The sequence below is a fragment of the Bemisia tabaci genome, chromosome 3 (assembly GCF_918797505.1).
Source record: "Bemisia tabaci chromosome 3, PGI_BMITA_v3".
Lineage (NCBI taxonomy): Eukaryota > Metazoa > Arthropoda > Insecta > Hemiptera > Aleyrodidae > Bemisia > Bemisia tabaci.
Genome location: NC_092795.1, coordinates 15,972,666 through 15,998,337, shown reverse-complemented (window position 1 = coordinate 15,998,337; position 25,672 = coordinate 15,972,666). Strand labels below are relative to the sequence as shown.

The window sequence follows — 25,672 nt, the reverse complement described above, 5'->3', positions numbered from 1 at the left end:
TAATTTGTTTTCATTTACTCCTCAAAGATGATACTATGACCATGATGCAGGTCAGTACCTATGAGAACTATATAGATCTCATAAAATTTCAGTAAACCTTGTCGCTGGGGGAAAGATCTAATACATACTGAAGATAATTATCGAATAATGTACTCTCCTAAATATAGACAAAAATTACAATGAAAATGTTCATTATTTGATGAAAAATAAAGTACAAAAATTTTCAGAGTCTCAGAGGACGCCAAGAACGCCAAAAAATCTTAAAATAATTTCCTTTCACAAACAAAAATAAAAATGACACTGAACATTTCTAGCAGGGCTTCTTGATAATCAGAGAACAAAAATTTTGAGAGCTTGACACTTTTAATCCTTACAATTTTTAGATTGTAACACTAATGATGTCTGGGAAGCTATTGAATGCCCTGATTTCCAAACTTCTATTATTCAAGCAGCACACATTTCTTTGGATTTCAATTCCATGGTAAAATTATTTCTATTGCATTGTAGTGTTGAGAATGTTGCCTATTTACTCATTGAAGGAACAATTTTTAGAGCAATTAATTTGAAATAAGTACCTACCGTAGTTGCAATTTATCATTGAATTTCTTCGTATTTCTTTTCTTTCTTCTTTTTCTTTTCTTGGGATTCTACAATTGTATTTCTTTTCAGGGATATCTACAGTTGTGTAGATTTTGATTTTTAAAACTAATCTCTTTTTAAAACTAAGAGAGCGTTGAAATAATTATCACTTACCATGTATAACTTTCTGCAAAATTTGCCTCAGTTGATGTTCTCATAAGTTCAGTTGTAAAGTCAATTCAGCCATAGCTTTCCGAAGAAAATTTCTTCTTCGATCTAACAATTAATGATTAATCGTCGAAATAGCTTTGAACTGATTAATTAAAAATGACAGTCAAGGGTGTAAAAAAATAAGACGGATCCGAGAAACTTTGCTACACAGCAAGGAGATATCCACTTCATAGCTACAAGCATTAAATGGATTACATTTTGCAATTAGGAGCCACTATTTCTGGTCCATTTTAGAAACAGATTACATGCTATTGGTTTCTCTATGCAGATATGTGTTTTTATGGGAGAGCCAGAGGTAATGGTTCCTTATTGTAAAATGTAATCCAATTCCTTCACAAGTGGGGGACTTCATTTGGTAAAATAACAGTTTTCTTGCAAAAATGAGATGATATAAACTCCAAAAAACCCAAAACTTGGGTAAAGAGACTCCGGGCAAGTCACCATCCTCTTGCCAAAAACCTCCAAAAGCTCTTCTTTGTTCCCCTCTTCAGTGGAAAAAGAAAATATCACACTACGACAGTTTCCATTTCTGTCATAGAGTACCCCAAGCGGACCAAAGAACGGAACTCTTAGTCGTTTACACATTTACGTATTTAACAAAATCTCCAGGAGGTCACAGACAGGCTGGCAGCCCCTCATTGGACCAAAACGCACACCGTACCATTTTTTCCTTGTAGGTATGTGCCTCCAAAGTACATGAAATGACTCCTTGAGGGGCGGGCAAGTTTGATTGAAATTCACGTTGTCCTCTGAAAATGAGCTAAAATTTTTACCTTGAAGAAGAAGAAAATCGAGTTATCATTTTCTTCCATACACGGTAGGTATGCCTATGAGGTATGAGAGGCACCAGGAACGCCTTCCAAAATTATTGATGCAACCCGCACGACTCCGAAGTCAGCGGAAACTTTCTTGAAGCGTCTCCTAAGATTTTCCCTACGCAATAATCCCCTTCAAAAATGAATGATGCAACAAGCGCGTCCTGTTTGACCACGAAAGCTCCTCAGATGAGAAGTCTTTTGGTCTGGTCAGAAAAATATTCGAACTTTATTTTTCATCTTCTCTTCTCATTTCCCGCATTGACGGAGGCGACATTTTTTGGAAAGCATGACGCGCCCGGCCCAATGCGTAAAAAAAAGTGCGAATAGAATATGACCTTCCATTATGAATGATCGTTCAGGAATACTTGTACAACAAAGACGGCACTGTTTATTTGGAAGTGTACAAAGCCTCCTCGTAGTCATAATTGACTTTTTCCATTCTGATCCCGTACTATCAGTTCGGAAATTGGCCTCATTCTCAGTGAGCCCGAACATCTGTTTCCTAAATATTTTTAGTAGTCTATCTACAGGTTGATCCTCAGTGAGAGCATTGGGCCGGGCGCGTCATGCTTTCCAAAAAATGTCGCCTCCGTCAATGCGGGAAATGAGAAGAGAAGATGAAAAATAAAGTTCGAATATTTTTCTGACCAGACCAAAAGACTTCTCATCTGAGGAGCTTTCGTGGTCAAACAGGACGCGCTTGTTGCATCATTCATTTTTGAAGGGGATTATTGCGTAGGGAAAATCTTAGGAGACGCTTCAAGAAAGTTTCCGCTGACTTCGGAGTCGTGCGGGTTGCATCAATAATTTTGGAAGGCGTTCCTGGTGCCTCTCATACCTCATAGGCATACCTACCGTGTATGGAAGAAAATGATAACTCGATTTTCTTCTTCTTCAAGGTAAAAATTTTAGCTCATTTTCAGAGGACAACGTGAATTTCAATCAAACTTGCCCGCCCCTCAAGGAGTCATTTCATGTACTTTGGAGGCACATACCTACAAGGAAAAAATGGTACGGTGTGCGTTTTGGTCCAATGAGGGGCTGCCAGCCTGTCTGTGACCTCCTGGAGATTTTGTTAAATACGTAAATGTGTAAACGACTAAGAGTTCCGTTCTTTGGTCCGCTTGGGGTACTCTATGACAGAAATGGAAACTGTCGTAGTGTGATATTTTCTTTTTCCACTGAAGAGGGGAACAAAGAAGAGCTTTTGGAGGTTTTTGGCAAGAGGATGGTGACTTGCCCGGAGTCTCTTTACCCAAGTTTTTGGGTTTATGGGAGAGTCAAAGATAGTGGTTCCTTATCACAAAATTTAATCCATTTGTACCGAGTTTATCAGAAACGCACGGAAACGCATGGAAATTTTGGCTGTGCCGACAAAAACTTCCCTACGATGACACCTTTTTGCTAATGATGAATCCGTTTGATTTCACAAAACATCCTCCTCACAATAAAGGTAATGTTTATTGTCTTAAGAGTTTATGTTCCTGAGTGCGAGGAGTTTTCCTGGAGGAAGTGAGAGGGTCAAGCTCTGGTATGGACTCCTCCACGACTCGAGCATTTTCTCAGAGAGATCTTTTTCTGCGAACTATAGGAGATTGTTATTTTTCAGACCATCTTTCTAAGCACTAAGAGAAATTTTTCTCTTCATAAAATAAAAATGTTGATGGAAATTGATCAAGCTTAGCTTACTGGTACCTTATTCGAACATCCAATTTTTGTGGATAAAATACGACGAAGAAGTAATTTGAGCCAAACATTTTCCAGAAAGTTTAGGGTTTTGGAGATGCATGAGCAACATTTTCCTTCTACATGTTGCATGTGTCGATTTGTGTGAGCATTTACTGCCTACTTTTTATATTACACCACGCTATGCGTCACGCGCCGTGCCGCGCCGAGCGCCTGGCCATAACATTGAAGTAGCGTTTGTTGCGTTCGCTGGCAATGAAGGCATCTCATTGTCTGCTCTCAAATAATTTTTTCTTCTGAACTCGTAGATAAAGCACAGAATTGAAAACATTACAAAACATAACCTATTTGCATCTAATTTTGGTTGGAACAAAAATTAAAATTCGATTGGCAATAGTCTTTGGGCATAATTTGCGGTAAACTTGTATACCTACCTCGCTAGTACACAAGGCTGCCATTTTTTGAAAGGCCATACTCTATACGAATCTTACGCGCTTCTGAAATCTCTGATTAAATCAGCTTATCTCACATGATCAGATATATTGATTTTTATTGCGTGAAAAAAAAAATAAAAATATACTTACCAACTAATATAATGGGTACATTTGGACACTTATTTTTGATTTCTGGATACCATTTACTCAGGACGTTTTCAAAAGAACTCCTAGCTCCAATTGAGAAACATAGGATGAAACAGTTCGTCTGAAGAGAAAAATAAAATAAGTAAGTTAATGAAAAAGAAATTCGCCATGGTATTTTATGTATTATCGTGTAAAAGTTTCATAAATAGTCATTATTCAACTTTTCGAAGGTGGGTTTCAACTTTTATTTTTAATGTTTCATCAAAAAATCGTCGTAGTTCAAAGGTGACAGTTAACAACTATGTTGATGAGTGGGGCATAGTGCCATGTTTTTGCAAACAAGGTGCTCATATTTTACGAGTGCTGAATTAAAGATCAGTATGTTTCCACAATGGGACCAACACAGTAACATACCTACTTACTGATTTCATAGTGGTCTCTTTCATACTAAGTGTACATACCGTGTTGCATTGTTGCAACCATGTTATCAACATATTGACACCGACGAATTGTCTGAGACGAATCGTGTTGGTAACAATGTAATATGATCTCAACTTGGTATCTGTTATCAATATGCTCGTTTTTAACGGGGGCACCATTTTTATTCCTAAAAAGGTCTAAAAAAGTATTTTATTTTCTTGAAAGATGATAATTTTTCAACAGGATAGGCTTCATAAATGTAACTTCTATTTATTCTTTTTCTAAAAAACTTTATCCTATCTTTTTTTTCGCTGCGTGCTCAAGAATTGTTACGCAGTGCAGCTCATAATCGCGATTCAACATCCGGGCCAGATTCATGAAAATGAGCTAAAATAAAAGAGAACGGAAAACGCACTCACTCCAGGATAAGATAGCGGCCTCAACCGCTCATAGTCCTCCTGCCCCGCTGTGTCCCATAATACTATGTCATACTCCTGGCCATCTACTTCGAGCTTGTCGGAAAAGTTATCAAATCTGCAACACGAGGATCGTAAAAAATATTCTGGTAAAAAGAAGTGTAGCCGCGGTAGAAAAGACAAAAATAACGAGTTCACTGGAAAAAAAGTTGCTCGGATCTAGAGTCCAGACTCTTAATAACATTGACAAGAAAAAATACTCTTGATTCAATACGATTTTTCCTTGAATCGAAGAGCCGAGCCTCTTGATTTAGGCGGATTTCCTTTTGATTCAAACAAAAAGTCCGATTGAATTAAGAGTTTTTTTTCTTGTCAATGTTTCTAAGAGTCTGGACTCTAGATCCAAACTATTTTTTTTTTTTTCTAGTGAGGTGAAATAAATACGATTGTCCACGGGAAAATGGCCGCAGTTCTTGGGCAGAATACCGTGCTAATAAAGAAGAAAAATCAAAAGTTAAGTTAACTAGCTTTCAAAAAAAAAAAAAAAAAAAAAAAACGTATGGCAGGAAGTCTGCAATGTCGCAAACGATGATACATGGTTTTGCGCTTTGGCGATGGATATGATTTCTCATCCAAATTTCAAGCCCAAGTTAACATGGTCCTGTTTTTTCATTTCTTTTTAGTGCACGATAAAATTATAAGGTCGTGCCTAGGACTTTTATTATCAGCCATGCGATCGCCTCTCATGACATTTAAAACACAATAAAATAAACTTCGTAACTCTCATCTTCTCCATCAAATTAATATTCAATCTCCTTCAGATGCATCAGCTGATATGCATTCGGGTTTCTGGCACACACGGTGGAGAAGCACTACCTTCCCAAATTATGGTGGGAGTAAGTTGTGATCTTCATTATATACACCTCTCACCATCAAGAAATTCAATGAAAAGATGCTAGGGTTTCTGGCACACACGGTGGAGAAGCACTACCTTCCCAAATTATGGTAGGAGTAAGTTGTGATCTTCATAATATACACCTCTCACCATCAAGAAATTCAATGAAAAGATGCTAGATGCAGTATCTTCAAGTGAAGTTTGTCATAATTTACTATTATAGAAGATTGGCAGACAAAACAGCTAGGGCATGGATCTTGAAACGAAACCGATTGCTGCACGGAGTATGCTTTCTGGCCAACCTCCAAAATTGAAGGCGCAATGCCCAGTTAAATCCTTCCCCTATCGCTTTATTTGTGTTTCCTCTAAATTTTTCGACAGAATCGCAGAAATGACTCCCAGCATTCATCCCTAAGATACTCATAAATAGATCAGATTCTAATTGTTCAGACAGCGAGAACAGAAAGATCCTAGATACTTACACGGTGGGAATGTAATCGTGAGGAAACTGGTGCTTGGAGTATGTGAAGAGCATACATGTTTTGCCGACCATTCCATCGCCGACGGTTGTGATTTTAAGCGACTGACTTTTGCTGGTTCCATTCAGTTTGTGGTTCGAGCCTCTCGTTATACTTCCGTTTTTCTCTTTGCTCCTCCTTTTGAAATCCGCATCTCGGGTCATCTTGCTCCGTTACGCTGCAAAGAAAAAATAACACATTTGATCAAACTCTTTAAAAGGATAAAAGTTGCATTCTAAAATTGTTTAGGTATAATTCCGCGCAGGATAATAATTACAAATTTCTTGATAAAGTTAGAAACAATCGCAAAAACCCGTTTAAAAATTGCCAACAATATGGTCATCCACCATGTGGTCTGAAAAAATCAAAATCGATATACTAATACCCCTACATACGAAGATGCTGTGCATACATTTTCACCTGAAAAACACTCGAAAATTTCAAACCAAACCGAACTTGTCACGTTTCGAAATTTGTAGTTTAAGGAGTCAACCGGCCTCATTAAAATATTTAAGGGGCCCGCACTAGCCGTCCTAGCAAATCAAACGGATAAAGGGAAAATATCACTTTGGGAGATCAACACTTGTGAGTGAAGATCAATAAGCATTTTCCTCACCTATCTATTACTGCAGAATGTCCGGCTGACCAGCGGGCTGATTATTGAAATTGATAGACAAAGCGATCGACAAAGAAGACATAGGAATTATGGAGCGCTCCTATTGGTTGAAATGGGCGGTTCCCGTAGGCTAAGGAAAAAATAATGGACTACCTAGAGAGGGTCTCTCCTAGGTTACCGTTACTTTGTCTATTACTTACCTCATTTGTCCATTGCAACCATCTGCTTCCAGCAATGGGATCCCTCCATACCATACTTTTGTCTTCTTTGTCGATAGCTTTGTCTATCAATTACAATAATCAGCCCGTGGTTTGCAAAGCCAATTTTTTAAAATGGGGGACTTGCTTGCTGGAAAGTCTGCTAAGCATCCCTCTTATCTAACACCATGAAGCGAGAAGGATTACACTGATACCGGATACTGATTCCGGATTATATCTACTTTTAGGTAGCCCTATAAATGAAAATTGGTGACTTAACGTCCTTTGCGATAAATCGATAGATATGTCATTCAAGCGTATGGAAGAGGATTGACCTTTAAGCTGTTTGCGACTAACACTTTGATAATCGATTCTTTACCATAACATCCAATAAGAAATCATCGAGAACTAATAAATCACCCTTCACCACTAATCGAAGTCTCTACATTAATTTTTTTGGATAGTTTGGAGGCTGGTTTTTTTATGGTAAATTAGACCCTTTTGCACCTCTCAACCATCGACGCGAACCATTTATCAGCCATCAAATAAATAAGATAAAAACTACCTCGCAGCCGTCCAGAAATGAAAGTTATCTGTCAAAAAAATTTGGGCCTGGGTCGATATTTCAAGCTCTCTCTAATGTCAAAGTTCAGGTCGAAATTCAGTATCCGCAACTAACCCGTCCCACGAAACACCGCTGAAACAATCTGTAATGGAGGTTTAACTAAAATTCTAACTGAGTGAGTCTTGTTATGGATGCATTGTTTTGAGTTCCAGTACTTATTGCATTCTGAGTAATCCTCACTCACGCTTTTCCGACGGATTGAAGAACTGAGCGCCTGCTTGCGCCTGCAACCTTTGGAACATGCGGTCGGATTGCAGACTCACAGACAAAACTAAAAGCACTTTCCGTTGTTGACAACTCGTCATGAAAATATATGATTTAGAATCTCGCAGGAGGTAAAGCATCCATTCAGATCGGCCTGGGAGCGAGTCGATTCTAAAACTTCAACGAGCCAAAAACTTTAGTTCATACAGTGAGAAAAAATTATGGTTATAATTACCGTATTAGTGGTGTTCAATATGAACTCTTAATTAGTAGTTGATTTTATCAATAATAGAGATATTTTTACCATTAGGTGGTAATTTTACTACCGCACACTTGTAAAATTACGATTGCTCCAGTAAAAATATCACTATTATTGGTTATGGCCACTACTAATTAAGAGTGCATATTGAACACCACTAACCACTAATACGGTACATAACCATAATTTTCCTCAGTGTATGGAGGATGTTCCGTATGGACCGAAGTGTTTTTGGCTCGGTTGACTTCGATTAAGACTTCTGGTCACTTTATCGCATCGAAATTGAGTCTGGCGACTGAAGAGGTCGATTCGTTCGACTGAAAGTTTAGTGCTCAGAACTGAAAAGCGTCCACTCGGTTCGGCTTGTGTGATAGATTTTATTTAATTCATACCATTATTATAAGCTCTACGACCAAAAATTTCCATTTCTTGTCACAGTTCTTCTGACGTTCCGCTGGGCCAAAGTCTATGCTTTTCGGCTATCGACGGGTATTAGTCCCTAAATGAACCCGCTCGCTTTCAGGTCCAGACTGGTCATAAGGCCAATCAGTCATTGGCTTGGCAGATACATTGGCGGATCCAGCAAATTGGCTAGATTGTCTTTTTTCCATTTAAACCTATGGAAACGTATCGATTCTTGGAGGGACCAGGTGCTCCGACATGAATCGATTATTTATCGTAGGTTTAGATGGAGGAAATCCGATGTTGCCAAATTGCTGGATCCGCCTCTGGGCAGATACGCCTCCTTAGCCGGCTTGAATTCTTTTGCCTTAGTTCGTTCTAAAGAGATGAGCCCGTTCTATTTAAATTGATTAATAACAACCGAAGCCTCCGAAGCGGGCTTTCAAATTAGTAAAATATTAAAGTCACTCACAAGTCAGGAATTTTTCCATATAAAAAAAAAAAAAAATAATAAATAAAAAAAAAAAAAAAAAAAAAAAAATGGGGCAGAAGCCAGGACCGCGGGCTTTGCCCCCTAGTAATAAAATATTCGATTCTCGAAATATTAAATCTAAATCCTGAATCACCCTTTATATTCAGGAGTGCACTGGAAAAAAAAAAACACATTGGTTCTAGAGTCCAGACTCTTAAAAACGTCGACAAGAAAAAATACTCTTGATTCATCAATCAGATTTAAACTTAAATCAAGAACCAAGCCTCTTAATTTGAGCGGATTTCCTTCTGATTCAAGCTTAAATCTGATTGAATCAAGAGTCTTTTTTCTTGTCAATGTTTTCAAGAGTCTGGACTCTGGATCCATTATGTTTTTTTTTTGTTTTCCAGTGTGGGTTTTGTGCGATAAGCGCCCTCCGGGGCAGCTGCCAGGACTACCAGGAGGCTTCAGCCCCCCCCCCCCCCCCCCCCCAGTGATAAAATGTTTGATTCCTAAAATATTGGATCTCAATCCTGAATCGCCCTGTACATTCAAGAACTGGCAACGTAAGCTGGGATCTCCCGCCATGCGCCAGTCGGCTAGGTACTTGTCATTCAGAGATCATCCATGATGGCGCATCCGGTTCGCCTCCGCCCTTCCAGACTCGATTCGGACTCAGAGTGTAGGACCCAAAAAACTTGTCTCGTGCAGCTTGTCGCCGATACGGTGTACGATTTTTTTTACGATTCATCTAATAACTGACAAGAACGCTTAGAAAGTCGATCGACGTTATGATAAGTTTCTAAAGGTTCAGCGAGGGAAGACGGAGGATGTTCTTGGGTAATGACCTATTTTTGAGTCAAAGTTGTTCCGCTTCCATTAATTTTTGGAACTTTCAGACGTTCTCCATTGCACACTACGGTGTCCGGACTTTTCGGCGCGAGAGTTTCGGCGCAGGACTTTTCGACGCGGGTGATTCGGCGCAGGATTGTTCAGCGCGGGAATTTTCGGCGCAGGATTGTTCAGCGCGGGATTTTTCGGCGCAGGATTGTTCGCGCACGTTCTATACTTTTTAGAATACAAGAAGGGACCGTTTACCTTATTTTCCAGAACGGTTTCCTGTCAGAATATTCCGGAGAGGAAGACAAATTTCCCGATAGTTACAGCTCACCAGATATTTTCTATCGTAATTCTGGCAATTCTATAGTGTTTCTGGTGCTAATATCTTTTTCCCTTAGTGCACGGTAATTTTACCGTGTTTGTAATTTTAACGATTGATTTATTCAAGATTTTCTTACAAAAATTATGTTGCTTCAGCTCGAGCAGCTAACGTCACTTCATTTGTATTTGCATTTAGAGGTGCAAAATGTACATTGCGTTGCTCGTTTCGCACTAGGGAAATTCCCCAGCCGGGTCATGTTTGCAAGAGCAAGTACGATTTATTTGTAAGAGGTTGCATAAGAGCAGCCGGCACTCGGGCTCATCAGGCACGTGATTAGCGGGCAGGGACCTGTCATAAAATTCAGTATGCTGCTATTGTCCACCTAGGTATGCAATGATGATAATCAGCTAATGGGCACCCAACATTGAACAATGCTCACATAATGAAGATCGATGTCAATGTCGTGGGTGTTCGAGCTGGCATCAACATTCAGATCCACGCGTCCCGTTTCTGATTTTATAGGTCTTTGTATTTTTCAGGAGAATCCATGGTTCCTGGTTCCGTGTTTTCGATTTTCCCTATTTCGATTTTTGATCAATTGGTCGCACTGGAAAAAAAAAAACACATAGGATCGAGAGTCCAGACTCTTGAAAACATTGACAAGAAAATGGACTCTAGATTCAATCAGATTTAAGCTTAAATCAAAAGGAAATCCGCTCAAATCAAAAGGCTTGGTTATTGATTTAAGCTTAAATCTGATTGAATCAAGAGTCCTTTTTCTTGTCAATGTTTTCAAGAGTCTGGACTCTAGACCAAATGTGTTTTTTTTTCCAGTGCGTGTTTATATTTGAAAATGAATAAAAGCAAATGGAATGACAGTAACACGCAAATCTAATGCAGATAGTTCCTTTCAATTAATTCATTTCCACATAATTCTTTTTAGCATAAATACAACACATTAAATGTTTTCTTCGATTTTTTTTTTTTTTTTTTTTTTTTTTTTTTTTTAAAATTGAATTCGTGCAAGAGATTGATATGCTCTAAAGAGTATCTGACTAAACTTTGAGGTAATGTGCCTCTAAATTAAACGCTACACCACAATAAAAATCATTTCACTGATCGACTATCGATACGTCGACATTGACGACATTCATCGGTTGGCCAATAAAATGTTCAACGAGTTGCTTTTATTGTCTCAATGAGGAAAATGTAGCGATGGTCAAACTATAAAAACACGTTTCTCGATTTGCGGTTATGTTTATTTCAAGTCACTTAATACCTTGTCAAGGGATATCTGTTCATCGTTCTTGGATAAAATTGTGTGTGCTTTTTCTTTGCCCTTTTCAAAAAAAACTCTGAAAATCTTGTGCGGAAATCATAGTGTTATAGCTTAAAAAATCGGTCGAGGATCAGACATTTCGAAGATCGAAATTCATGTCATCGTAACATCCCCGTAATCTGTCATGAATACCACACCTACTCTGCCATGTTAAGGAAGAACGCCGTATGAACATTCGAGAGTTGCCAGATTTCCTCCGATGGAATGTTCATTTTTACGGGAATCATGCATATCTTTCCTTGAAATTTTCAGGAGCTTCAAGTGAAATTGCAAACAAAATTATATAAAAAATTGGAAGAAAAATCATCATAAGTTTTCTCGAAAATCCGTGTTTTATCAAAAGAAATTTGGCAACGCCTGAAGGTTCATACGGCGGTTCTTCCTTAGCATGGCAGTATTGCAAAGTGGCCATACGTGCCAATATGTACCCACGAAGGAAAAGGATTGTTGCTCCAACAATGCTCGTGGCGGATTCCAGGTCCCACCTACTTTTCTAGTCGGTAGCTACGATGTTACTCGACGGCCGGATTTACCTACTTGCCGCCCATGCCATGGGCCGCTAGTATTTTGCCGCCCCCTTCTCATTCGTTTTGAAACATCAATGAAAACCGTCAAATGAACGTGCCAGCGGGGGAGGGGTGCATAAGACGCGTTTACTAGTGTCGAACAAATTTTTTTTGGAAAGCCCTGTCAACACTACTAGCAAAAGTTCACGGAACTTTGCGCGAAAGTTAAGTTTCGTAAACCTATCTCTGTGTGGACAAGACCTTCCATTGATAAGAAATGAACAAAAAAATTATGAAAGAACAAACATAAATTTGGATTAATGATTTTAACTTCCGCAGCCGCGCCTCGCAGACCGCACTGTGTTTGACGCAATGCGTGAAGTATTCACGCAGTCTCGTAGGCGCTATCCCTTTCATGCTGTTCGCAATGACCGCTTTGTGTTTCATGGAATGCGTGAAGTATTCGTGCAGTCTTGTAGGCGCTAATATGTGTTATATGCCGATCGCCGCGCTGAGGGCTTCTCCTTTTCATCTCAAGTCCTCGTTATCATTTCTCTCTAAGTCGCGCCGTTCCAGGCAAAATTGCGTGTTTGGTTTCTCTCTTAACTCGACTAATTAAAGGTGCTGCCTCTTATATCACTGAAAGACGAAAAAAGTAGAAATTACTATACTCTCAGAAAATTAGAGATTTTGTCGCCTTTTCTCGTTTATAATTTTTTTTCTAAATCCGAATTTTTTTTATACCTGCATTTAAAAAAATTGCAAAATTTGCCGCCCCCTATAGATTTGCCGCCATAGGCCGCGGCCATTGTGGCCACCCCCTTAATCCGGCCCTGATGTTACTTTCATGGATGCGGAAATTTCATTCTCGGTGACAATGCGGACCGGAGCGGCATTGCTACCGAGGCGTGAAATTATCAAGAGTGGCGGTAGCCACCCCCGGTCGAGGAAAATGACGTCCTACTAAAGTCCCGATAACAAACGGGTGGCCGACACTCTTAGTCACAGGCAACTCCCTTAATCTGAAAATTGATTCGATTTAGAATGGAATTCAGAGCAAACGGCGGCACGGATTCCAACGATCTTGGTGTCTATGGACGCAGCTAAGTTAGCCGGATGGCGTTTAAGGGTTTCATTAAGATCCATCGAGTTTTCAAAAAGTTATAAGCACTTAATGACCCAAAACAAGGAAAATTTTACTTTTTACTTTGCCGGGAAATTTGAATTTCAAGAATCCAGGGTCCTGAGAAAGTCACTCAAACTCCGCGATAACGGTAAACCTTAGACCCATAAAAGTGGGTACCTAAAGAATCGTCATGTTACCGTGTCCATGGGTTTTTACAGTTTTCTAACATTCCTAGTGAACCAAAAGAGAAATTACGGAAAATACGACTAAACTGCCCGTCATGACCATCTTTAACAACAGATTTCTCGCTTACCCGGCCGCAGATTGTAATGGAGCCTATGTAAAGGGCACTCCGTGAAGATGTGAGGATTTCATTTTGCCACATAAAAAAGCGCTTTATCTCACGGATAATCCAGCATCCGCTTACATCCTTCAAAATTTTAGCTATAATTTTTGAATTTAGAAAAAAACCAGTAATATAATGGTTCAACGCCATTGGTTCATTCTGTTCAGGTTCGTCCGAGTTTCGGGAACGAAATTCCTGTCGTCGTTATCAACCTCCATCTACTGTATTTATTTGTGAATAATGAACAGATTTAATTCAAAAGTTCAATTCATTTTAGATCCTAACTAATATTACACACTTATATTATTACGCCCACTTTTATCCCGATACACTACTTCATTGGTTTCTTAAAAATCTCAAGTGATTTCTGGTCGGTCGTTACCAACCTCTTTACTTTAACTAGTTGTGAATAGATTTACCTAATTTGGATAAGAGTTTAATTCTTTGTAGATGCTAACTACTATATTTACATACTCATATTATTACGTCTCACGTGTTCTACTGGAGCCCGATATTCTATTACCTTAGTTTCTCTTAAAATGTTCAAGTGGTATCTTTATTTTATTGAACGAAAATGTGACAAATTTTTAAGTGAGGTTATGTCGTCTTGTTGATGTCAGTACCTGACCTAAGCGATAGATGTAATTCAGGTAAATTACGTTAACGAAATTACACCGAAATTGTGCCAAACTCTAAAGAGGAAGCAGCATTTACATCACAGAATGCATGCTCGTGACTAAAGTCTAAAAATTACTGGAATATGAGCCTCGGCCTTCACATGCGACTGTCACTGAACTTCGACCGAAATTTATTCGCTCTACATCTTGCCATCAACCTATGTGCTCTGGAGTGATTATGTTTCTCTGAAGTGTATGTTATTTACATTAAGAACATGTTTCCTTCATGATTTATCTTGGAATCCTCCTATCTCTTCTACCGTTCTTGTTACGCGTGGCTTGCGAACCTGAGTATGTGAGGCACAATTCCATCCCTTTTCGGAACAGTTCAATCATAGATCAACTTAATGTCACACAATCAAAGATCTTTGACTGTGAGCATTTGCTCAAATTGGTTTCTTCCGAGTCTCTTTGATTTTGCGTCAGGAGTTGTTAGAAACATCATTTTGCCCAACAATAGTAACAAGGTCTTTAATGAAAGGTATGTACTCGTATTATTCTCATAATTTTATAAGTTGATGATGAAAACACAATGAAGGCTTCATTTTCTTGCATCGATTACCGTGTGAAATGGGTGCGCCCATTCTTCCTCCATACAAAAGCGTAACAGAATAAATTGCTTATCTGTCAAGAGGACTACAGTAGTAATATACGTAGGTGCCAGTTCCTACCCAGTTCCATTGGAATAAGTGCGATTGTGTCAATCAAGGCTGAGTACAATTATATTAACAATTATCTTTTTATCCAGCCAGAAGTATGTCTTCATGATCCTTACTTTGTCTATGAGCCTTGCCTGATCGCATCAGCCCCAGTAAGTGAGAGGATATACCCACCTAAATCGGAATGGAAAGCTTTGTTTAAATCGCCGCCCCTCTTTCTTGCTGCTTATGTAAGGGGATAATCTCCACCCTTTTAATGGATATTTAATCTCAGTTCTCTGTTTTAAATGAGGACCAGTTTGCTAGAGGGAGCCTCTGTGCACGCTCTGTGTCATTCACGTATTGAGTGTTTGTTTACATCGAGTCATAAGGTTATGTTTGCACCCACTTATTGCTATTTATACTTATTGCTAGATAGATGTGTTACTGAAGTATTATTCCATTTTGACCTAGCGAGTGCTTTCTAAGCTCAGCTCCCAGCATGTAATTACTCCAGTGAAACAGTGCACGTAAAATATCAGGTGTGCGGAGTTCAGTATTGACCTACCTAGTTTCTGCACCGCTAATCGTCCAAGGCTGAATGTGATTAGATCAATTGGTATCATTTATGAGAAGAAATGGAAAGCTCGCATATCACCTTACATATATTAACTAAATGCTCTTATCAAGAGATTGCCGTTTCGGTTGATGTCTGTCAGTGAACCTTGAAAACTCAAGGAAACTAAGAGGTAAATTTTTCAATATTTTATCCTTAAAATGCCTGTATTACGACCAAATACTTTCTCCGTGGCTTTTGCATTTTTTAAAATAACTTAAGGCACTACCTATGTGGGCAAGTATATGATTTGACAAATTTTATGGTGAAGCGATATTATTCGAAATTAATCCAAGAGAAAGGTAAGCTATTTCATTGCATGCGCAGGTATTTTTTTGCAATGGCCGTTACTTAATAAGGTCAGTGAGAAATTCTCTTAATAGGTATTCATTGTCAGAACCTGCAGCCTGATTGTCGAAATTGTGTGTTTCTCGGGTAGACATAGATGACATAGGTCAAAAGGCAGTACGTGATTGGTCGGCGCTATGTCTTGTCGCTGTTTTGTCGTGCCTCTGATGGGTGGAACCCTAGACAAGCTAAAGGCATCTCTTAAGTTTCTGACAGTATGTTGTCCATTCCACCAGACAAAGGCACAATAAAGCTGCGATAAGACATAGTTGATCAATAACGCTCCACCTTTTAACCAATGTCATCTGTGTCTACCTTTCAAACACAAATTTTCAACAATCAGGCTGCTGGCACCCTCAAGTTAGGAAGATCATCTTATGCGATAAGTATGCCTGTTGCCAAATTTTCAAAGAGAAATTAAGTATTCGGGGGAGATGAAAATATTTCTCATTTCATTGCAATCATCGACAATTTTTCTTTTACAATGCTCCTTAGAGTATGGTGCACCTAGAGTTTGTAGGAACAAAGTTTGGATGTTTGGATGCTCTAAAGAATAATAATCCCAAAAGTCATGAAAATACCTAGCTAGTTTAAAGTCATGCCACACCAAATAGCCTCATTTTGGTAAAATTTGTGCTCTACTACTTCATTCACTGGTTGTTTCATGAATAATTCATCATTCCATACGGAGTACCTATGATTTATAAGGCAACGCTCTCATGAATTTCCATAATCATCTGATAGGTTGCTGAGTGATGAAATTCAGTATCGAAAAACTTGCCGCTAGCATTAATACAAACATAGGTGCGCTTAAGAGGGATGATGTGCGTAGTTGAAACAAATGAGCAAAATTATTTTATAACTTGGAATAAGCTTACAGTGTAATGCCTATGACAATAAGTTATACTCTTTTTCCATTAATTTTCTCACGCAGGTAAATGACAACTCTATAGCTATTTAACCCCTCCCCCTCCCATGTCACCCTTTTCCTGTGAGCCTTTCCAATAGGTACAGATACATTTGACTACCTTAGGTAGCCCCACTACTTTCAACTACCTATTTCCAGACTGATCACAAGTCAGTGGGTGCTATTAAAATTTCCGCTGAATGTGTTAGTGCTTTAGCAGATGTTGTTGTTTACTTTCCATTCATTCAGGATTTTCAAATAGCGAATAGTACCTACTTAATATTTTATGGCCACACCTTTCTCCATTCAAAAACGAGCTGATATAAACTACAAAAACCCTCAAAAACATTTTCGGGCAAAAAATCCGGTCGAGGAAATTGACGTGTTACATCTTATTAACCAAAAACATTCCCTTTCACCCCTCCAAGAAGGTTGATAAAACTAAGTAAGTAACTATGAGATGACAAAAACCTCTCTTAAATTCTCAGGGTCCACCAAGGCCACATATGTCCAAAAACTTACTCCTTATGGTTTAAAAAAAAGAAACAAAAAATAATCCCTCAACAATAAGAAAATTTTAAAAAAAACCGATTTTGTGGTTCACAGATATGTACATAAATCCTTCGAATGAACTTGAAATCAAAAAATCGGTCGAGAAAATTTAAATGAATTTTCTCCTTCAATTATGAGTTCCGCAACAAGCACGACTCGCTTGAAGCTTTCCATACACGAGCCGCAAGAAACTAATTTCTTCTTTCTTACCTACTGAATGTGAGGAGAGCGGGAACATTTACTTTTTCCTTCATTTATACAGGATGCAACAAGCATGACTCTTGCGTTTGCAGAAACCCTTTCATTAAGGAGATCGCGAGAGCCTTTACCGCGTTCATTTCCAAAAGGGATTACTCCAGAATTTCACATTTTAATAATTTAAACGATTCATCTGTTCTTCTCTTCTCTCCTTCTGTCCATTGACAGAAATACAAAATTTTTCCGACTCACTGACGCGACCGGCTCGATGCGTAAACAAGTGTGGATTACCTCTAAAGTATATAAAAAAAAAAAAAAAAAAAAAAAAAAAAAAAAAAAAAAAAAAGAATAACACTTAAATCACAGCATGGGTGTGAGTTTTCTTATATCGAAACTTAATTAAATTTTTTTAAATAACTCCTCTTGTCAAATGGGACCCATTTCGTGAAAATGAAAAAAAGGAAAAGTAAACGAAAACTTTTAGCCTTCTCACCATCCAAATCATATGGTAAGCTTACAGTAAAAGCAACCATGATTTAGATTCAGCGAAGTTAATCGAAAGAGTCTGAAATGTACCTATGTGGTAAAATGGGTCCACTGGTAAAACTGAAGCTGGCGTCAGGGATAAAAAGGCACCGTTTCACTGAGAGCATCGAGCCGGTCGCGTCAGTGAGTCGGAAAAATTTTGTATTTCTGTCAATGGACAGAAGGAGAGAAGAGAAGAACAGATGAATCGTTTAAATTATTAAAATGTGAAATTCTGGAGTAATCCCTTTTGGAAATGAACGCGGTAAAGGCTCTCGCGATCTCCTTAATGAAAGGGTTTCTGCAAACGCAAGAGTCATGCTTGTTGCATCCTGTATAAATGAAGGAAAAAGTAAATGTTCCCGCTCTCCTCACATTCAGTAGGTAAGAAAGAAGAAATTAGTTTCTTGCGGCTCGTGTATGGAAAGCTTCAAGCGAGTCGTGCTTGTTGCGGAACTCATAATTGAAGGAGAAAATTCATTTAAATTTTCTCGACCGATTTTTTGATTTCAAGTTCATTCGAAGGATTTATGTACATATCTGTGAACCACAAAATCGGTTTTTTTTAAAATTTTCTTATTGTTGAGGGATTATTTTTTGTTTCTTTTTTTTAAACCATAAGGAGTAAGTTTTTGGACATATGTGGCCTTGGTGGACCCTGAGAATTTAAGAGAGGTTTTTTGTCATCTCATAGTTACTTACTTAGTTTTATCAACCTTCTTGGAGGGGTGAAAGGGAATGTTTTTGGTTAATAAGATGTAACACGTCAATTTCCTCGACCGGATTTTTTGCCCGAAAATGTTTTTGAGGGTTTTTGTAGTTTATTGTTCCTACGAAAATAATGCTGTAACTACGAATAGGAAAGTAGATTGAACCCGTTATCCACTATGAGCATTTAAAGAGCAACGATTTTTTTTTCGCTTTGTTCATCAAACCATCAAAATTCATCGTCACACCTCTGATTTAAGGGCGTATGTATGTTCCATGTGAGCCCCGTTTTACACACAGGGTGTTTAAAAAGTACCTTCCCCTCTAACTTTTAAATCGTTCGAGATAAAAAAAAAAAAAACGAAACTTTGGGAATGTTTCTGATCTCAAAGGGTACCATCACCGGGGAGGGGGGGAAAATTTTGACACCCCCAGGAGATGGTACCCTTTGAGATCAAAAACATTCCCTAAGTTTCTTGTTCTGTATCTTGAACGGTTTAAATTTTAGAGGGAGAAGGGGGCTGAACTTTTAGAACACACTGTATAAATCCACACTTACGTCAGAGGAGCGACTCAATTCAACCAAACTTTTTTTCCAGTGTACCCCCTTCACCCTTGTAATCCACTATACCGTAAGCTCTGAGCCCCCCTTCCGCGCATCAGGTAACACTTGAGCCTTCTCTAATAGCTTCTTCCTCGACTCAAGGAGCTGCGGTGATGGCAGATGTGTTAATTGTCGCGGCCGGTGTCACACGGGCAGTTGATGTCTTGATGTTGCACGGCTAGAGCACATCCTGGCGTTCCGTTAGTCGCGGACGCGAGGACTAGGACATTCCTCGTCCAAGCTCTGTTGTGGTAAACGCCATCAACCGCAGCGCACTGAGACCGAGACCCAGGCGCTGACGCAAAGGAATTCCTCGCGGCTGTCCGTCCGTCCGTCAAACCACTTTCTACATGGCTCATATTTGCAGCCACCGACAACGGCTCGAGGCGTAGAGAAAATATACAAGAAGTAATGGCCCGTTGGGGACTCAAACCTACTGACGTCACGAAAGTAAACAAGACTAGAAACTTAGCAAAAAGCGCGGTTGGGTAGAATCTCGATTATCCGCGATATTTTAACGCGAGGTATCGCGATTAATCGGAAATTGCGGAATTCTCGAAATTGGGAAACACGACTTAAATTTAATCAGACAAATTTTTTTTAATAAAACTTATTAAAGTGAAGATCATTCTTTCTGTTCATTTCTTTCCTCATTTTGGTGAGTTTTTAAGTTTCTAGGGAAATTTTTGGAGTTCCTCCCTCCATATATTACGTCACCCACCCAGGGGGGGGGGGCATCTGGAGGTTAGTGATATATAAGTGACAAACAGGGAGAGGAAGGGGTCAAACAAAAATGACGTCGGCATAGCAGTGAAAAAAGGAGTGGATTTTAAACTTTCCATGCGAAAATTGAGATACGCCCTTACGTCTAAAGAGCGAAAAACTGGCTTTCCTCCGAATAACCGTCATATCCTCTTTCCTTAGAGAGATTTGGCCGAAACATGTCAAAATTTTTCTCAACTTCATGACACTTTCTGACTAACCCTCTTAGCCGGAATCGATAGATTTTTCTTTTAAAATCGTTCGATTTTGCAACGTGGTGGAGAGATGACTGCGCAGCCGTCGATGTCTCTCGATTGTTTCAAGGTCTGCGTGGATGGAGAGTTCTAGTAGTCTCATAGCTGGAGACACATCAGACGAGCATGCCAGCTAATTATACAAATCGAACGGGACATCGCACCAGTCCCGGCGAGCAGGCTATAGGCACACGCCAGGCGCGAAAAAGCCGCGGGCTCCTGCCAACGCGCCACTGTCAATGAACAAATTTGCTCGTTGACAAACTTTACCTTCATTGCCTACGAGTCTCCTGCAGTTTTCGTATTCCGGCAGTTAACAGCTCCAACCAACAGTCTCGTAGAGCGGTTTTAAATCAGCTCTGTATCTTTCGAGCACTGTGCCTTCACATACTGTCACCAATTCCATATTCCAGTAACGTCAGACAGACATTGTTCTCTGAGGCGGATCCAGAAATTTAGCGACACGGGATTTCCTTCATTTAAACCCATGTTAAATAATCGATTCTTGTCGGAGTTTGGTCCCTCCGAGAATCGATACATTTCCATTTTAAACCAAGAAAAACAATGTTGTCAATTTGCTAGATCCGCCAATGATCGCACTTATCTTCCGTATGATCCGTTCAAAGTACCGTACTCTTGGCTCTAGGAACCGCACTCTTGGCTCCAGGAGCTGCACTCTTCGCTCTAGGAAACTTACTTTTGGTTCTAGGAACCGCTTCTCTGGTTCATGCAACAGAGCTTCCAAATCAAACCAAACCCCACGTAGACGCATGGTTGGATGAACCAAGGATACGGTTTCCAAATCAAAGAGTACGGTTGCATGAAGTGAGTATTACGACCAATACAGGACATCGTACTTACGGTTCCTTCGACCGATCTTTTTTTCTCAGTGCATAGTCATAGGTCACGCACTCCACCCCCAGGAGGGTTGGGGGGGGGAGGGGGGTTGATTAACTCTCTTTTGTGACAGGAAACAGTCAGTTAATTTGGAAAGTGCGGAGTCCTGCCACCGCCGGAGCAACGACAGGAGTTGCACGCTATTTTTACGCGCGCGGCGGTCCATGAGAATGGCACAAAGCCTTTTTGCTCATTAGAGGGACGACGACGGCAATGACATCCTGCCTCGATCGCCCGCTCGCGCCATTTTAGGTTCACGCAGCGTGTACCCGCGAATCTGCACACTCCGGGCTTAATTGAACGCCTCCTTTGAAGAAAAGCGTAAGTATAGCGGGAATCCTGCGGGACTTGCGTCCTTTTTCCGGACGGGTCGTTCGATTGAGCAAGAATGCGGCGCCCACTTGAGCGGAAGCGGCAAGGAATGACCGATGCCTTCGTAGCGCCGTCCGCGTCAGCCTGGAGCGCGTGGGCGGAGGTCAATTGGACGTATTTAAATCAAATGGAAGTATATGGATTTTGACATGAGCCCTGAGATCCATAAGAATATATGCATGACAGGGTTCATGTCACGATGGGTGTAGTTCCTTTTGCTTTGAATGGGTCCAAGTTGACAGATCTCGCGCCCGGTCCTGGCGCCGCCGTAAAATGCCCGCCTCCTTCGGTTCAGTCGACACGCAAAAAAGTAAGACGCGATCATGATCTTACTGATAAAACCGTAACAATCGAAAGTTATCTCTATCACGTAGTATAATATCAATGGCAAAAGTCGAAAACGTGTATCTTCATTGCAATGCTCAAAAATCTTCGATTGTTAGTGATTCGAAAAAAATAATAAGGGACCGTTCATAAAATACGTATAGTAGAATTACTGATTTATCGACCTCCCTCGTGATGAATCCTGTCCTTTAACGCGTAAAAACAAAATGGCGTGAAGCTCTCTTCGACCCCCTCCCCTTCCCGTAGAACATTATGTAATTTATGAAATGTCTGTAACTGAAACATAGCTTTGAAATTGTCGGTGTGTTTTTTTGAATCGATGAGGAAAAATCACTAAAAATTTCAGAGTGAACTGTTTAATTAACAACAACATTGACGAGTTTAGTAGAAAATATCAAGCCTCTCCTCTCGGAAAGGCTCGTTTTATCGTGCTACGGGCTTTACTTCGAAGATCTAAAATGACAGACTACCATTAATTTTTCTTATATACTTCAAAGACATCTCTTAGCCATGAATAGATGCTCTATAAATCATGCTTTGCACTTTGCGATATCAAAACAGAACTACATAAGATACTTACATCCTACGCCCGTATGCAACTATTCCTGTCTGGTAGATATCTTTTTAGTATGAACAAAGAATGGAAGGCATTTTGCCATTTTGGATCCTCACAGTAAAGTCTGCCGTTGGGGCCGCGCAGCACGGAGGGCCAGCAGCCAAGTTTAGCCGGTCAAAAGTCCTCAGAGGCGCCTGAACTTACTAATATGAGAGAATGTATGTTTTTAGGGTAATTTAGATCGCTGAATCCATATTTTGGGTTTCTTTAAAGAAATTTTGAAGTTTTTGATGAGAATTATTTAAAAAAATTGCTTTATCAACGGGTAATTAATAGCAATTTTTCACTCAAATCTTCAGAGGTACCTGAGATTGTTTTGTGTGAAGAAATTGGTTTCTGAGGGTTATTTTAGTGAGTAAATTACAGTTTTGCTTTCTTTGTTCAACATTTTTCAGTTTAAAATTTAAAAAATTTGAAAAGTGATGATTTATCTTTGGGTAATATGTGGGAATATATGTCGCGTATTTTTCAGCAGAATTAGCATTGCATCTCATCTCGCCCAACGAAAATATTCATAGCCTAGAAAACTGCCGAAAACTGCAAGTGAACCAAAGAAATTCTCAAATTTCTGAGTGTGCTTTTACTTAAAATTGACAATTTGAACCCTTCCGACATGTCCAGAAAATTCAGGAGTCGTCTGCATGTCGCGTATTTTTCAGCGTAATTATAGTATTGAATCTATCAACTCATCTCGCCCAACGAAAAAACTCATTGCTCAGAAAATTGCGAAAAATTGCGAGTAGACCAAAGAAATTCTAAAATTTCGGAGTGTGTTCTTACACAAAATTGACCATTTGAACTCTCCAGACATGTCCAGAAAATTCAGGAGTCGTCTGCTTGTCGCGTATTTTTTGGCGGAACCAATGAAAATATTGTTTTAAAGAATGCACTTCTTTTGCCAGAAATTAGAAGATAGAGAGGCAAAGCCGGAATAAAACCTTGAATTAGAAAATTTTATTCAGAATCAGTCATAATTTAACCCCAGAAGTCGGGCAGCAATTGTATGGACATCTATAATAACAATATAAGTAGATTAGCGTAGGATAGCGCCATTGTACGACATGCTTGCAATTTGGCAACACTGTCCTTCATCCATATGAACACATCTACGATAGAATCGATATATATCGAAAATCCTAACCTAGAATCGATTTTCGTTAGTGTATTTACAATGAGAAAGAGCATTGATGCCAACATGCAAGAATCGCCAATGCCTGGCACGTGAGTGATCTAATATAAGAAATTAGCATAAAATCCTCGATCTTGCGTCACAAAAAAATTCATAACTCACGGTAAAGCAAGAAAAAGCAAATGAACCAATGAAAATTTAGATGTTTAGGATGTACTGAACCACATGGTAGCGGTCCGTAACCTTACAGATCTTTACAGAAAATTGCAGACCACTTTAAACCTAAAAATTAGGACATTTTCGTGCCCAGTTTTTAATTTTGTGTACCAGACTATACAATGCACAAAATTGATAAAAATACCTTAAAGTAAAATGAAAACATGTTAATCTAACTTGGTAAAACACTCGTTATGTTGGGAAACACTCGAAGGTTTGTGGAACATAACCTTTTGGATGAGCGTTGAACCAAGCCAGCATATAGGATAAATAAACACACCACGCGCGCTCGGGAAAATCTTGGCATCGCAGTCTTATTAGTGATAAGACCCCCAAACCCAGTGATGTACAGATACTCCATGATATACCTCATCGCTCAGTGGTGTCTATTTTCGAATTTTCTGGACAAGCCAAAATGGACTTTTGTCCAGCTAAATTCGATTCCTGGCCCTCTGTGCGCAGCGGCCGTGGGTGAAGAGGTGAGTGCCCGGACAGTCAAAACGCCTTCGCTTCCGTGCGTATGCAACACGGCCATCCGTAGAGTTCGAATAGTTGTATCTACGCGCCTCAATGAAATTCGCTCTGTGTTCGTCGCATGCGACTCTATCTGAGGGCGTTAGCGTGTTTCTCTTACACCATAACTTAATTCCAACGTTGCCCAGTGTGCGGATGAAGTAAACAATTACTGATTTTTATCACGACATATTAACTTTATCAAATATTGCTTTGATTGTTTAAAGAAATAACAACGTTGCCGTCCTAAAATGCGGCCTGCGGCCCCTACCTTCTCTGATATGAGGACGACGAATGCGACAAAGTCGTTTCATGACCACTTCAGGAAAAATTCGAGAGCGCATATCAACATATTTTTACAGTTTCTTTGCTCTGAGTTACATGAAAGTCTGGTGAGAATTGTAAATCAACCTACGGTTAATCCAGTACTGGAAAAAAAAGCACATTGGATCTAGAGTCCAGACTCTTGAAAACATTGACAAGAAAAAATACTCTTGATAAAATCGGATTTTTGCTTGAATCAAAACGAAATCCGCTTAAATTAAGAGGCTTGATTCTTGATTTAAGCTAGATTCTGATTGAATCAAGAGTACTTTTTCTTGTCGATGTTTTTAAGAGTCTGGACTCTAGATCCAATGTGTTTTTTTTTTCCAGTGAGAGCCCGGTGCGGTAGGATCCAAAGCTTGTAGAAAATATGTCTTCCGTTACTGATTGCTTTAGGACCATCAAATCGGAGCACTAGTGGCTACTTGAACGAAAAATTAGGGAATGCCAGCCCTCTATAGGGCTTTGGCAGGATGGGAGTTCGTTGCGGTTAAGTGTCGCAGAGCGCAGGAGAGCGTAACAAAAGCGGCTCATATGTATGCATGCACAAACAAAACGTCTCGAGCTATATACTACCGTGCTAAGGAAAAACGCCGAATGAGCATTCAGGTGTTGCCAAATTTCCTTTGATAAAACACGAATTTCCCAGTAAACTTATGAATATTTTCCTTCCAATTTTTTAGTCATTTGTGTTCGCAATTTCATCTGAGGTTTCTGAAAATTTCGAGGAAAAGTATCGATAACTTTCCTCAAAAATAAAAATTTTATCGAAGAAAATTTGGCAACTATCGAATGTTCATACGGCGTTCTTCCTTAGCACGGCAGTATACCTTTTGGGCTTGGAGGATTTTTTGTTTTAAGTGAACGGTTTGGCTACGGATGAATTCTTGACTAGAAGCGTCGACAATTGATGAGCTCAGAGTGGACGTCCTAATGATCGGAGGTGTCAACTCTGATTCGCGCAGAAGCCCGGACAAGCAATTGACCACGCGGAGGGGAGGCGCGGGGAGAGTGGCGCGAAGACGGTGAACCTCTGTTCTAACAACTTCATTTGTCGCTAACGAGAGCGGTCA

The 25,672-nt window shown here is 39.6% G+C and overlaps 1 protein-coding gene across 2 annotated transcripts in view; it reads right to left on the bottom strand.

The window, feature by feature from the left end:
• LOC109044352 (ras-like GTP-binding protein RhoL) overlaps positions 1-25,672 on the bottom strand; it is a 56,808-nt gene that overhangs the window by 7,095 nt on the left and 24,041 nt on the right. For both annotated transcript variants that reach the window (XM_072297912.1, XM_019062055.2), the window contains 3 exons: positions 6,109-6,322; positions 4,735-4,849; positions 3,899-4,016 (listed from right to left, as the gene is read on the bottom strand). In XM_072297912.1, coding sequence (XP_072154013.1) covers positions 3,899-4,016; positions 4,735-4,849; positions 6,109-6,308 — 433 coding nt within the window. In that variant the 5' untranslated portion in view covers positions 6,309-6,322. The remainder of the gene's footprint in view (positions 1-3,898; positions 4,017-4,734; positions 4,850-6,108; positions 6,323-25,672) is intronic.